This window comes from Scardinius erythrophthalmus (genome assembly GCF_964197995.2).
Source record: "Scardinius erythrophthalmus genome assembly, chromosome: 1".
Taxonomy (NCBI): Eukaryota; Metazoa; Chordata; class Actinopteri; order Cypriniformes; family Leuciscidae; genus Scardinius; species Scardinius erythrophthalmus.
Genome location: NC_138221.1, coordinates 13597469 through 13613945, shown reverse-complemented (window position 1 = coordinate 13613945; position 16477 = coordinate 13597469). Strand labels below are relative to the sequence as shown.

Sequence of the window (16477 nt, the reverse complement as noted above, 5' to 3'; positions counted from 1 at the left end):
GTTTCATCCTCCCTAGACAATAACATGTCAACTGGTGCAATATTCATAGATCTTACTAAGGCCTTTGATATGGTAGATCACTATTTGCTTCTTGATAAGTTATATGCGATAGGCCTTTCTAAACACTCTATACTTTGGTTTAATTCTTATCTTCACTGTAGACGTCAGTGTGTCTATGTAAATGGTTATGTATCTCAGTCCTTAATAATGGAGAAAGGTGTTCCTCAAGGCTCTTCTTTAGGGCCTCTTTTATTTTCTTTATTTATTAATGATCTTCCTCTAATTTGCTCAGATTGTTGTATTCATCTATATGCAGATGACACAGTGATTTATTCATCTAATGTGACTGTTTCTAAGATTCAATCCTCATTACAATCTAACTTCAATGCTATTCAACACTGGTTCCAATCTAACCATCTTCTATTGAATAAGAATAAATCATATAGTATATTGTTCCCCACTAGATCAGCTATACGGAAGCAAGATAATAATCTTTCAATTAAATTCTTAGATGATACTCTACTTGTACAAGTTGATGAACTTAAATATCTGGGCCTTTGGCTTGACTCCCAACTTTCATTTAGGTGTCATATTAATTCTGTAGTAAAAAAGATTAACTGTAATTTACGAATATTATATCGTTCTATTAACTGTTTTACTCAATTAATTAGGTTAAGAATTGTGTCACAATTAATATTTCCCATACTAGATTATGCAGATGTTGTCTATCAAAACGCATCCGAAGCAAATTTGAAAGCATTAAATGTTGCTTTCAATAATATATGTAGGTTTGTGTTGAGATGCCCATTTACTACTCACCATTGTGTAATGTATGACTCATTGAATTTATTATCACCAAAAGCCAGAAGACAGTATCACTGGTATCAGGTCATCTTCAAATGTATGTACTATGATTACCCCTCTTACTTGAAGGAATACTTAATTCCATATAGACCCAGTTATAGATTGAGACACACTGAATATCTCTCTTTTACTGTGCCAAACATCTCTAAAGAGAGTGGTAGATGTGCATTCAATTTTAAAGCCCCTTCAGAATGGAATAGTCTACCTGGGTCTCTAAGATCTGTTACTTCCTTTCGTTCCTTCAAAACATCTCTTTTTGTTTATTTGCAATCAAATTGTAATTGTTTTCTTTGATTTTGTTTTTTTTATACCCAATATGTGGGTTGCTTTTTGTCCTTTTTTCTTATTTATGTGTATATATGTGAGTATGGGTTTGGGTGTGAGTCTGAGATATGTATATGTAAATGTTGTCATGCATCCAAACATCACAATGTGTTTTATACATGGATTTGTTTCCAATAATGACTTGTTGGGTCAGGTGAGGTGGGACGAGGGAGAGCTTTTGTGTGTGTGAATGTATATGTGTTGTATTATCTTAGTCTATGTTTCGAGGACCCCCTCGAAAACGAGATGTTTCATCTCAAGGGGTTATCCTCATCAATAAATAAATTTCAAATATGGTGTGCTGTGGCATACGCTCTTGACAATCATGGTCAAATTTAAAAACAATCTGAAACGCGTTCTGCTCTGAAAGCAGTAGTGGCTTATGCCCCTGGCCAGTAATCCACATGAAGGTTATCTTTAGTTGGTTGACAGGATTTCCTTTCTTTTGTCTTTGCCACTGCTTGAGCCCCCTCTCTAGAAGATTGTCCCGTGAAACAGATGCAGAACTGGTTTTCTGAATTTACTCGGCTAGCAAGCAGCTTCAGAAGATCATCTAGACTGTGTCAGGAGATACTGAGATGGTAACCAACATATACACTGTAACACTCAGTGAAACTTTTTTTGAGTCTGTACTAAATGAAGAGTTTACCACAATACTTGTTGAGAGCTTGAATTGCCTGTATTGTCAGTAATACAAGAAGAATCATCATGCATAACAGAGCTGTGATCTGGAGACTCCACTGTAATGTGGACAGAATAAATAGTTTTTTTTTTCCCAGTGGCACGTGCAGCATTAAAGCATTTGTGGTTGGTTTATAACATATATTTTTTCAAGAAATATGTTTCTTAAAGATTGTGTTACTCACATACATTTTGTTCTCCACATAGGCTGGCATGTAGTTCAAGACTGTCCACATGAAACTTCAGTTGACATATTGGGCATGGTAAAACAGACTACAAACAAAAACAACAACAAAGTTAAATAATATAAAAGCATGGGTTAGAGAAAAAATGTATTAGGGCTAGATAATTTCAATGTCACATTACCTCAGATGGAGAATTTTCTAGTTTCATCTCATCCAAATTGCTTTCTGAGACAAACTGAACATCTGTCTGCTCCAATAACAGAGAAATTAAAACAAAGTAGCTCATCATAAGCATGTGATCAGCAATCTGCTGACATAAAGATACACTCAAATCTTTTGGTATCCTTTTGAAGCTGAACAAAGTAATATATCTATCATTAAGTTAACATGGAATGTTAACTTAATAACCAAAAATTAAACATTTAGTCAAAATGCATGCACCAAAACCATCATGAAACCAGCAAATAATTAAACAGCATTAATCCATTACCTCTTCATTTGAAGATGTTGAATCATGCGACTTGCAAACCTGAATGTGGAGCGCCAGCACCTGCAGGGGCATGCTTTTGTTGCACATTTGACAAGTAGCCTTAGGCATTTTTTTTTTTTTTATTCTCTGGCATCAGTAGGGAGAGGATTAAGGTCAATTTCCTCTTGTAGAGGAACTACATACAGCATAGTCTTTCCAGATGCAGAAGCAGATTTGATTTGGGACACAGTATAACCTTCTGAGTCTGGAGGAATAATGTTTAGCCGTCTTACACCGCATCCCCTATAAACAAAGATCAAATTAACATTACTCAAGTGGTAATTAGTCACCAGTAGCCTTGTAAAGCATCCATCCTCTCATCAAACCCTCCATTTTTGGGAATGCTTCATACAGCATGCTGGAAAACTATTGGAAAATGTAAAGAAACTAAATGTATTTTTTTAATATTTGTACAAGAACTCATGATTCTAGGGTAACACTTTACTGTAAGGTTCATTAGTTAAAGATTAGTTAATGTATTAACTAACATGAATTAACCATGAGCAGTACTTTTGTTACTATATTTACTAATCTTTGTTAACATTAGTTAATACAAATACAGCTGTTCATAGTTTGTTCATGTTAGTTCACAGTGCATTAACTAATGTTAACAACATTTTAATAATGCATTAGTAAATGTTGAAATTAACATTAACAAAGATTAATAAATGCTTTATAAGGGCAGTTCATGATTAGTTCATGTTAACTAATGAACCTTATTGTAAAGTGTTAATGATTCTAGTATAAACTTATATTTTCCAGTTGTACAAAAAGACAGACTACATTACCTCTGAATGTTTCATGTCCATTGTAATTGAGATAGTCCTTTTTCCAAGCCCTGCTTGAACAAGCTTGAGTTCGTGTACAGGTGGAGGGGTAGTCTCAGAATGTTTATCCAGAAGATATACATTTAAATCAAAAGGTTTAAACCCCTTTGAAGTATTGGTAAGTGTTCTGGATGCTACATTTATTCTTTTTTTTTTTCCTGCAGATTGCATGTGTTCGGAAAATGCTAGGAAAGGACCTACAAGGAAAATTATTTTATTTAATTTTTTTTTTTTTTTTTTACATAAAATAATACATATAATAAATAGTACATAGTCATACAAATAATTTTGTTTAACTTGGTAACATACATTTTAATTGTGTAGGGGTTTGACTATGTACATGACAGAGTGCCTGAAAATGAAAGCTTTAAAAATATTGGTAAGGGTTTCCATGCTCTGTATGGCCAGCAACATGCACCTGGACATTTTCTGATCAATGGTGCTATTTGTCTGTCTTTGTTCTTGTACCGCTGGCTGCTGCACTTGAACTTGTGAACGTGGTGTTATAGGACTCTGATTAAGAGTCTGTGTTAGAGCAGAGATGATGCTCTGTGCTGCACTAACAACATCTGGGTACTCTGCCTGCTAAACACAAAGTTGAAAGATTTATGCAAGAAATAATAAATAAAAAAATAAAAAATAAATTATATTGTGCATTCAGAACACTTAACTTTTTAATGATGTTCTTATTGTATGGTAAAACAAAAAATTCGCTGTATGTATATGATACTGGATATCAAGGGTGTAACTGTTAACAATGTAGACAGACAGCAATCTCATTCAATGTCAGTCATGTGTGCAGTGAAATATAATGTATTAGTGTAGTGGTTTATGGTCTTAAATATTAATATTTAGAGTTTTTGGTCACGTATCACCTAAGGCGAGTGTGAGAGTGTCAGATGATTCCTTCCTATATTACGGGGCACCAGCCAAAGAATTTCACCTTGACAATAAAAAACAATCATGGAAGATTGTTGAAGGAATTAGAATTATATACATTATAGGAAGTTCATCATCTGACCAATCTGAAGGATTTAGTGAGATTTCTGGCGATTCTGGAGCCTCTGATTATCAACACAAGAATGACACAGTTTGCAATAAAGATTAATTTATTGACAAAGAGATATACAAGAGTAAGATATCACACTTACTAAATACTACTAACGAAAAATGACTAAACTACTAATAAAGTGTAATCAATAATCAAACAGAAACTACAAACAACTACACAAATGGATGTTCACAATGAATGTTAAGTAGATGAGCAATGTATTGGATGAAGTCAGTTGAGGTCTTCCTAGATGCTGGTATGAAAATAGTAAATAAGCATTTACTATGAATACAGATAATGTGTCTGATGTATCTATCTGTATATGCAGACCCTAGATACAGTCTCTACACAAAAAAACAACAACAAAACAATCTAATATAGTACCAAGCTATCCTGTAGCTCAAACAGTAGAGCGTTGGCGGTTGCAACGCCAAGGTCATGGGTTTGATTTCCCATGTATGTAAATGTAAATGTGTGCCTTGAAATCCAATGTATGGATAAAAGCATCTGCCAAATGCGTAAATGTAAATGTAGCAACAACCTAAAGCCCAGGTCTTTGGGAAGAGGGTTTGGTTAGCTTATATTTATTTTCCACGTGGTCGGGTGATCAGTCCGGCAATGGGCTACCTCTTCCACTGGTATCTTTCCATTCGCAGTGGGGGTAAACTGGATCCCTTTCCAGATATTGGAGGTTCTCTGCGGTTCCTTGTGTAATCCGGAGAACTGTAGGTCAGGCGGTGGTCGATCCACAGGATCCTTTGCAGGCTAGAGGTTACAAAGGCAAGAGTCGTGCAGCTCAGGTGTTGATTGCAGAAGTCCTCAACAGAAGCGGTTGAGCTGCTTGAAGGTCCATGCGGGTGAAGGTTTACTTGCAAGAGTAAAACCTTGGTTGTGCTGTTGTTCCTTCCCTCTTTAGGTCAGAAACTTTACTACTGTAGTGGTGTGATTGGGTCGTTGCATTCCAAGTGATGTAAGCTGATGTGTTTGAAGTCCAAACGTGATGTAAATTGGTTGAGGTATCCAGATGTCCAACTGGTGATTAGATTAGCAAATCAACGGGTCGTTGATGTTGTCACCTCTGGCAGTCCTGAGATTACCATAATCCTTTAGTTGTCTTTGAGCGTCCTATCACATCCTTCTGTCTTCTTAATCACAGTAAAAAAAAGAGACTCCTGTTGTGAAGTCTGGCTCCTCTGGTGCCATCATGTCTGCTGTTCACTACATTAGGCATTTAAAAGCTCTATTGACAAAATTAAAACAATATTTCATGGCTTTCAGAACTAAAATGTATCCTGATTCAAGTAAAAGTGAAAGCGGATGAGACAGATCTCTCTCTTTACTGACTTATAAGAGCCAAATCATTTCAAGAGAAGAAGAGAAGAAAAGTGTCCAGTTTCAAAGATACATGAAAGTGTATGTTGTATTGGCATGGAAGAGTAGAAGTGGAAGATAAACTAGATGTTCTGATAAAAAACAACGAAGAACGAGTTAAAAATTCAAATCAGATAAATTTCTCTCTCAAAAGTGTTATGGTCTCTTCTTCAAATCCCTGAAATTCAAATGAGTTTTCCAGTGTGAATTTTCTGGTGCTCTTTCAGTTCATCTTCTGTAGTAAAGGACTTCCAGCACTGAAACACACACTGCCATGTCTTTTCTGGTGTAATATTACGAATGAATCTTCTTCTTTGTGTGAATCGCCATGTTGGTGTTTCTTCAGGACTGACGCCCAATGAAACTGTTTACCACACTGATCACAGTTAAATGATCTTTCTTCATAATGAGAAGATGTGATTTCAGAGTGAAAGCCTGAGCCGCTTCTTCCCAGTGTGAACTCTCATGTTAATCTTCAGATTTGATTTACATGTGAAGCGTTTTTTACACTGAGGGCAGGAGACAGATTCTTTGGCTTCTGTTTTTTCTTTCTTGTTCACATCCATCAGGTCTGAAAGAAACATTAAATCATGTGAAATTTCAAATGAGAGACAAACGTAAAATGAAAAGTGAAGCTCAAAGTCAAGATCACTGAGTATAATAGTTATTTTAATCCCATCAAATCTGGCCAACAACTGTTGTGCACGATTATGATCTATTTTAATGTCATGAAGATGATTTGTGTTATAAATCACTTGTTTGGTCATGAAACTCTAGATGATGCAGGCTTGACATATGATCTGTAAGAAATCACAGTTTCCTACACGACACAAGCTGATTGGCCTCTGAGCTTATTTGTTTGACGTTTGTTGTGAAAAGGCCGTCTATCAACAAATTCTTATATTTTTGCATAGTGTTGGACTGAAGGAAAATCAAATTCATGCCTGTACAATAGAGAGCATAAAAGCGTCTGCCAGGGGCATAAATGTAAATGTCTCACATGGCAAAAGTTACTTTCAATGGACCATTTTACACAATTATCTTGCTAACCATGCTTAATAGAGCAGCCAGAAAAATGGAGCGTAACAGGAAGAAAACAAAACTAGAGGTATTTCGGATTTCATGGAAGGAGAGCTCGATTACTTACATAGAGGCTTTAAAAGCTGCTAGATCTGCTTATTTTTCAAACCTATTAGAAGAAAATAAACAGTGGCTAAACTAACGAAAAAGAAAGCCTCAACCCAAGAAGTTAATGACTTGATGAATTTCTTCACTTATAAGATTGATAATATCAGGGACAAAATTATAACTATGCGACCAGTATTGCATCAGGAAGTGCATTTTAGTCTCCCTGAGGAAAAATTTGATTCATTTATTGATATAGGAGAGGAAGAATTTTGCAAACTCTTTGCAAAGAGATGCTCCCAGAAGTCATAGATCCTCTTCTTAAAGCTACACTGTGTGATAATTTCCCCCATCTAGCAGTGAAATTGTATATGACTACCCAGTGAATATTAGTTTCTGTTCCTTTCAATTTCGAGGGTGTTTTAACTCCTACGGTGGCCGTATTATTCCAAGATTGACATGGCTTCCAGTTCGACTTCGTCCAATTGCGCCTTTAAAACTATTCATCACCTGTGATCCGTCGCAGCACAGATTTATGCTACAAGGTAAACAATACTTTTTCACCATTGACGTGAGGAAAAGTAACGCAAGTTATACTAGAGGTCGTTCTGGCGTTATGCACAACCATGCTATGGTTAGACAAGCAACTATAAAACTTCGAATTTACACAAATAGGCTGGATTACCTGCCGAGAAGAAAGCAGGCAACTTCGGCGTCCGTTTTAAAATCTTTGCTCCTCATGAGCTCTTTCCATCTGGGAAAAGTTACTCCAATATTGACTTTGGTCTTGCTGATTTGCCTGTCGCGTTGACGTTTTAATTCTCTCTTTCGCTTCCTTGGAGACTCTGTTACATGTCCTCGAAAATAGGCGTGATCCTCCATCAGCAATCTTTTAAATCTGCCGGCAGTCGCGAGTAATCTCCCCCTCGCATTCATCTCTGTGTCAAAAGCGTAAAGCGCGAAAGGCAAAGCTTGAATTTACAGGTATGTCCCTCTTTGGCTAATGTAGTTTCAAGATGGAGGGGCAACATGGCGACCGGCATTTGAACCCCTCACCCGTATGTACTTTCAATGGCAGATTATAAACTTACGAGAATACTTTATTACTTGAAAGAAGTAAATATACATTAATGAGCACATATATTTGTGAAAGAACTAAGTGTTTTTTGCTAAGAATCAACTAAAAAAAAAAAAAATCACACAGTGTAGATTTAATATCATTAATTCATCTTTGTCTCTAGGATACGTACCAAAAACCTTTAAGCTGGCTATGATTAAACCGCTAGTTAAAAAAACGCAACTTGATCATACAGAATAAGTCAATTACAGGCCGATCTCGAATCTGCCTTTTCTGTCAATTGAAAAAGCAGTATCCTCACAACCGTGTTCCTTTCTTGAAAGAAATGATATCTGCTGGGATTTTCAGTCAGGATTTAGACCGTACCATAGTACTGAGACAGCTCTCGTTAGAGTCACAAATGATTTACTCCTATCATCCGATCGTGGTTGTATCTCGCTATTAGTGTTACTCGATCTTACTGATGCATTTGACACTATTGACCACAACATTCTTTTAAATAGACTAGAAAATTATGTTGGCATTAGTGGAATTGCACTAGCATGGTTTAAATCATATTTATCTGACTGTTATCAGTTTGTAGCAGTAAATGAAGAGATGTCTTATCGATCATAAGTTCAGTATGGCGTACCACAAGGCTCAGTACTAGGACCGTTGCTGTTCACTCTGTACATGCTACCATTAGGATATATCATTAGGAAACATGTAATTAGCTTCCACTGTTATGCTGATGATACTCAGCTGTATATTTCTTCACACCCATACGAAACTTGCATATTCACAAAATTAACGGAATGCATAGATGATATAAAAAAAAAAACTGTATGACTAGCAATTTCCTACTTCTAAATTCTGAAAAAACAGAGATTCTAATTATTGGACAAAAAACTCCCACATATAATAACCTAGAATACTGTCTAACACTTGATGGCTGCTCTGTTAAGTCTTCGTCGTCGGTTAGGAACCTGGGTGTGCTCTTTGATACCAATCTTTCATTTGAAAGTCACGCGTCTACTATCTGTAAAACCGCATTTTTCCATCTTAAAAATATATCTAAATTACGCCATATGCTCTCACCAAAACTTTGGAACAGTCTTCCTACCATTGTCTGGGAAGCAGACACACTCTGTCAGTTCAGAGCTAGATTAAAGACACATCTCTTTGACCTAGCATACACATAATACATTATAGACTTCTATAATTCAATGTTAGGCTGCATAGATTAGGTCAGCCGGAACCGGGAACACTTCCCATAAATCCTGATGTACTCGTTACATCATAAGAAGAATGGCATCTATGCTAATTTTAGTGTCTTTGTTTTTCCCAAGGTTTTCCCGCAGCCTGCCAGATCCAGGCCATATCAAGATCTGATGAAGGACCTTCGTCTGGACCCGATGTCGAACCAGTGCTGAAGTGCCAACTAGTCTCTCCCTATGGAGGATCCCTTTACCACTCTACAGATAAAGCGTTGTCGGAAAAATTGTTTCGCGTACCTACCCCAAAGTGATAAAATAAAATAAAATTCTGAATCAAAATTTATAAGGAAAGACCAGTACTTTGTTTAGGCTTGGTTTGTAGGGAATTACAACCCTGCGCACATATATTCAAACGCACATAACTATAGAACCAATTCTTAATGCTCATGTGAACGCCATCAACGTTTATCACAGGTTCCCGTTTAAAGTCTGTGTAGAGAGAATGGTGTCGTCTTAGCGGCCCCTAAATTAATAACAAATGATCGTTGCGACAGAAGCGAATCAATCAAAATTAACTTTAGCTGGAAAATAACTTTATTAAAGAACCGTTATAAAGCCAAAACAATCTCTGTTACCTTAAATTATATGTTTATCTCTGTAAAGCTGCTTTGAAACAATCTAAATTGTTAAAAGCACTGAAGATGACTTGACAGCATGATTATTGCACAGGTGTGCCTTAGGCTGTCCACAATAAAAGGCCACTCTAAAATGTGCAGTTTTTTCACACAGCATAATGCCACAGATGTTGCAAGTTTTGAGGGAGCGTGCAATTGGCATGCTGACTGCAGGAATGTCCACCAGAGCTGTTGCCCGTGAATTGAATGTTCAGTACTCTACCATAAGCTGTCTCAGAGAATTTGGCAGTACATCCAACCGGCCTCACAACCGCAAATTATAATGAATGGCCTAATTTGCGTTTTTGTTTATAATTTAATATACAGTTTTATAGCTACTTATTTTTCATTTTTGTCCCATTTGAAATACCATTAAATTGAAAGGATTTTCTGTGGAATGAGGAGGGCAACTAAAATAGCCAGGTTTATAGTGTTAATAATGTTTGTAAATGTTTAATTTTTATTTACCGTAAAAAAAAAAACTATCATCCTTCACATTCGCAAAATTGTGTGTGGTTGAAGGACGCTGGGTGCACTGACTGGCAAAGATTGTACGGCAAAATTAAGATTGAGCAGTGTAACTTAAGTTTGGTAGCCTGTATTTTAGTTTGCTGATGAATGGCTGAAATGTCAAATTAGCAATGCTAGAATCGATGTATGTGTGTGTGTGTGCGTGTGTGTGTGTGTGTGTGTGTGTGTGTGTGAATCCTAATGTTTTGTTGATGTTGCTATTTGTGCATGCAAAGCCAAACAAAAAAATATTGTGGTATTTTAATGGGTCACGGATACTCATCTAATGTAATTTAATTTTAATTTGACAATTTAATCGTGTGGTTATTGAGTGTTTGTCGGTCAGACAGTAATCTACAGTAAATTCTCCCATAACAATTCCTCACCAGACTGCATTTACAATAACACAATCTCAGACCTGATGTGAGATTTAAACATAGCCACTGCTCACGTCCATATTGATCAATAAATGGCGATTTTTTGCATGGAAACCGTGCGCCCAATTTTCTGTAGTACGCTCGTTTTGTAAATGAGGGCCACTGTGTGAAAACATCTACCAAACGTGTCAATTTATAGCAGTAAATAAAAATTCTATGGACTAAGTGCACATGAAAAATAAAGCCTAAACCTTAAAGTAACACTATGGAACTTTTCCTCTGCGGTCACCCTACAGGTTGGAAGCGGAATTGTCTCACAAACTACAGAAACCCGACCCGATCTGGCAATCTTACATAGCGTGGTTATAGCAGATTAAGGACCGCAAAGCAGAGGCATAAGTGCCTTTCATTGTTATGACTTGATGAACCACTGAAACGATTTTGGAAACATTATTTTAAAGGTCCAGTGTGTAACTTTTTTAGTAGTTCATTATCAAAATCTGTGTTGACCATTCACAAACGTGTCCTCCTTCATGAATATTTACCACCACCATGAATTCCAAGTATTCCTATAGGCTTGAAATTTTACATTTATAAATGCATAAACGGTGGAAGATGCTCCATATTCAGGCGCCATCTTGAAATACGTTAGCCGGTAAGGGACATACAGGATATACTGCCTACTGCTCCGCCTTTCGCGTTTTCGCCTTTTGTGAAGGCTACCGTACCTGTAATACGTACTTTGAACTGCGTGGCGTGAGAGAAAGTTGATTGCGATATATTATCTCAACGCCAAATGGGAGAATTTCTTACACAGTACACCTTTAAGGTAAAAAATCTTCCATAGTGTTGCTTGAATGTTGAAGCTGCTGCAGGAAAAGCACACAAGCCAAACAGACTTCAAGATTCCAGGTTTTGTTTCTCAGCACATAAAGATGAACTACTCACCGTGATTTCAGACTGTGTTGATGTGGTTTCTCCACTGCATGGATCTTCATGTGTCGCTTCAAGTGAGTTTTAAAAGAGAAACTCTTTCCACACTGATCACACGTGTGCGGCTTCTCTCTGCTGTGGATCCTTTCATGTTTTTTCAGATCTGCTGACAGAATGAATCTCTTGTCACAGTGTGAACACTTGTAAGGTTTTTCTCCAGTGTGGACCCTCTCATGTGTTTTCAGATTTGCTGACTGACTGAATCTCTTGTCACAGTGTGAACACATGAAAGGTTTTTCTCCAGTGTGGATCATCTCATGTGTTTTCTGATTTGAAGACAGACTGAATCTCTTGTCACAGTGTGAACACTTGTAAGTTTTTTCTCCAGTGTGGATCCTCTCATGTGATTTCAGAGCTGATGCCACACTGAATCTCTTGTCACAGCGTGAACACTTGTAAGGTTTTTCTCCAGTGTGGATCCTCTCATGTATTTTCAGATATTCTGATTGACTGAATCTCTTGTCACAGTGTGAACACTTGAAATGTTTTTCTCCAGTGTGGATCCTCTCATGTGCTTTCAGAGATGAAGACTGATTGAATCTCTTGTCACAGTGTGAACACTTGTAAGGTTTTTCTCCAGTGTGGATCCTCTCATGTGTTTTCAGAGTTGCTGATAGACTGAATCTCTTGTCACAGTGTGAACACATGAAAGGTTTTTCTCCAGTGTGAATTCTCTGGTGCTGTTTTAACTTGTTTGCTGTAATAAAAGTCTTCTCACACTCAAAGCACATGTACTCTCTCACACCAGTATGTATTTTCTGATGTGCATTTAAAGATTGCCGCTGTGAAAAACTCTTTCCACACACAGAACATGAATGCGGCTTCTCCTTCGTATGAACTGCCAGGTGTGACTTCAGGTCTGATGCACTAATAAATGTTTTGCCGCATTGATCACATGAGAACGGCTTCTCTCCAGTGTGGATCTTCATGTGTTTGTTTAGGTTTGCTGATTTACTGAAACTCTTTCCACACTGATCACATGAGAATGGCTTCTCTCCTGTGTGTATTTTTGTGTGTCCTTTAAGGTATGCTGATTGGCTGAAACTCTTTCCACACTGATCACATGTGAACGGCTTTTCTCCGGTGTGGATCCTCATGTGAAGGTCAAAACTAAATTTGCGCGTGAAACTCTTTCCACACTGATCACATGTGTATGGTTTCTCTCCGGTGTGGATCCTCATGTGAACATTAAGGTGATGTGATTGACTGAAACTACTCCCACATTGATGGCATCCATGTGGCTTCTCTCCTGTATGAACTCTCTTAAGAGATTGTTTGCTTGATAAACTCTTTCCACACTGAGTGCAGGGGAAAGATTTGGTGTCTTTTCTTTTCTTTAAAAATGTCTTTTTAGTCTTTGAGCGACTCAAAGGTTTTCCTCCAGGTTTGACATGATGTTCCTCCTTCACTTCACTCAGTTCTTCACTCTCCTCCTTTACTTCACTCAGTTCTTCACTCTCCTCCTTCACTTCACTCAGTTCTTCACTCTCCTCCTCCACTTCACTCAGTTCTTCACTCTCCTCCTCCACTTCACTCTCCTCGCTCTTTTCCATCAGGTCTAAAATCAAAGAGAAAAAATTATTTCATTTTTAGTACATCAAAACAATTCCAAGAGATATGAAGTGAAAGGACATAACAGTGAACCATAATGTAGCAAAGTAAACAACTTCTATAAATATGACAATCATCTTTATGCCTTTTTATAAATTATACGTCCCTGAAAATGTACATGAATGAGGTACATTGATCTTCAATTATTCTTTTTAAAATATTATACACAAATACCAATTTCAGCAGTGAGAAATATTAAATATATTTGATTAACAACAATTATCTAATGTAATATTAATACATTAAAAATATACAAAAGTGTCATTTTGACACCAACATTTAGATTGATATTTAATTTATTCAACTAAAAACGTAATTATTATGGCCCGGTTACAATAAACTTTTCCTTCCACTGATGTCCATTCATACGCATATGAATGTGGGACACCGGAAACACAAGATCAAGTGAATTTCACTGAGAAAATAAAAGACACCGCAGAGTGTGACCTCATTTCACGACCGTTGCAGTGTTTGCAACATGCTCAAAGTGTAGACTGACCGCAGCTTTAACTGGTTTTAAACAAACAGTTTGTATTAGCATTATCTGTGTCCAACATGTTTCACTCAACTCTGTTAACTTCTGGACTGATTTTTCTCTAAACAATTTATTAATTGTGACACCCAGGAAGTGACATAATCCAGGCCAGTGTTGCCAGATTGGGCCGTTTTTGACAAAAATTTGGCTGGTTCGTGTTCAGTTCAGCAGTTTTCAAACATCTAAATGTTATAGTCTAATTGTTTAATAAACAAAACTCTAGTGTGCATGTATTCCATAAAATCAGTCAACATGACACTGTACTGGCCCTTATTGAATTCACATTCAATTATCCAGCAAGTTAAACTCTTAAACTCAAGTTAAAAAAAAGTAATGTTTTACTGTATGATTGGCGTGAAACTGAAAATACAAATACATAAATTAATAAGTTATATTCCCTTTTTGCAAGGTTAAAGGGGACCTATTATGGTGTTTGGACATAAATATGTGTTGGCAGTGTGTGTACACAACCACCCTACAGTGATACAAATCCTTTTTTATTAATCCCCATAAATCATGAGCACTGTCTCCCAACAACCTGTTTTCAGAATGCAGCTTTAGTGACGTCATGAGAGTTTACAGACACTGCAGTTTCAACATAGACCCGCCCTGATCGAGTTCACAGCGAGTTGTACACATCCACCATTGCTGCACTGACGAGAATGTCTCCCAAGCGTTGTAGGTGTTGTGTGGCTGTATGTATTAATCCACACATCTCTCTCTCTATTTACTCCCGAAATCTGAGCCAGCTGCTGATGACGAGGTGGATTAATTTTATTTTTAAAGAAAATGCTCCCTCAACTCGTTTATGTATTTACGCACTTCTTATACTGTGTTTACTCAACTCTTACCGGGATTTTCTGGAGTAAGACTTTCTTTTGTGTGATGTACAATAAACTTTATTAAATCTTCAATATATAGTGTATTTGGCCATCATTCGGACAGTACACTACTGCAGTCTTGTATTAATAGTGGATACAAGCAGATGACAAATACGTTATAACCGTAATTAATCTACACTATACCTGTTCCATCTTCATACAGCACTCTGGAATTATTGTCCAACTAGGGGTCGAAATGAACACCGTTACTGTGAGTTTCTGTTTTGATATTATCATCTTTCCGTGAGATGAGATTGTTCTGACACTAAGCGCGAGCTCACGAAGCTCCGCCATCTGTGCCGTGCAGCAGCAGCTCATTTGCATTTAAAGGGATACACACTAAAACAGTGCGTTTTTCTGAGCCCCAAAAAGTGACAATTTAAACATGCTGTAAAAAATTATCTGTTGGGTATTTTGAGCTAAAACTTCATATACACACTCTTGTGAAAAGGGGCATAATAGGAGACCTTTAAGCTACACTTACAACCCTGTCAGCCATTCTAGAAATGTAATTTTCTTGATACAGTTTACTGTTTATTGCTTAAAATATAATAAAAAAAGTGTAAACTATATTGAGAAATGTCCAACATTTATGTAACATGGTTGCAAAAACTTGTGAACCAAATATAAACCAGAGCTAAAATTATACTTGGTTTGATGTTGACAATCAATATTAAAGTTTCTCAAATCTCCCTTTACTGACCATTTGTTGAAATGTTCCCTGTACCCATTTCAAAGTTTAGGCTAACTGTTTATCTAAATGTGCTTGAATGTTTCTAACATGAATGTTCTTCAGCATCATGAATGAATGAAGAATAAACACCAACCTCTTTGTTCTTCAGGATCTTCAGTGTGTTTCATTCTGCAGGGTTCTGGATCACTCATGTTCTCACTGTCCTCTTTAATAAACTCAGTCTTTGCAGATTTCAGCTCTTCCTGATGCTCTGATGCTCGTCTTCACTTGCAGCTGATGGGAATTTACAGCATTTATTGGAGAATTGCTGTGGGAGGAGCTTCACTGATGATGTGACTGATATGGGAGGAGTTTCACTGATGATGAATTACAGTGGGAGGAGCTTCACTGATTATGTGACTGCAGGGGGAGGAGCTTCACTGATGATGTGACTGATATGGGAGGAGTTTCACTGATGAATTACAGTTGTGTGAGCTGATCTAGCAAAATCAAATATACCGTATATCAGTTACTGAGTTTCTTTTTATGCTCATGGAAAACAGAATATAAATAGTGTAAAATCGTCCATGTATAAACAATGGTAAGAAAAACAGTTATAAGCATAAACAGAAGAAAATCTACAGATTTGTCTCCAACAACTACCCTCAGTCTGCTGACACCAATGAAATGAGCTTTAAGCTTCAATTTACAGGAGATCTGAAGACATCAGCATAATAAATGAGGTGAAAACAGGAACTATTGTCATGAAATAAAGAGTGTTTTCAGCAGATCTGTTAATATTGATGAGCCTCAGACTATCAACACTCATTCAACAAGCCATTCAGGATCATCAGCAGATCATCTCACTTTATTCTGAGTGTTTGCTGTTAGAAACAAATTATTTGAGTCAGGATACATGATAAAAGCCTGTTTAACTGCTATATTGAAAAAACACAGTTGACACTCAGGTAAATACAGTGAGGAAAATAAGT

At 36.9% G+C, this 16477-nt stretch overlaps 1 protein-coding gene across 1 annotated transcript; it reads right to left on the bottom strand.

Annotated features, from left to right (window-relative positions):
* Positions 1-5084: 5084 nt before the first annotated feature.
* Positions 5085-15985, bottom strand: LOC308695076 (uncharacterized protein; the record flags this gene model as incomplete). Its single annotated transcript, XM_081373013.1, has 4 exons — positions 15640-15985; positions 12336-13343; positions 11741-11888; positions 5085-5226 (listed from the first exon to the last, which is right to left on the bottom strand). Exons 1-4 carry the CDS (start codon positions 15695-15697, stop codon positions 5085-5087), a joined length of 1356 nt encoding a protein of 451 aa, XP_081229139.1. The 5' UTR covers positions 15698-15985.
* Between the last annotated feature and the right edge of the window lie 492 nt (positions 15986-16477).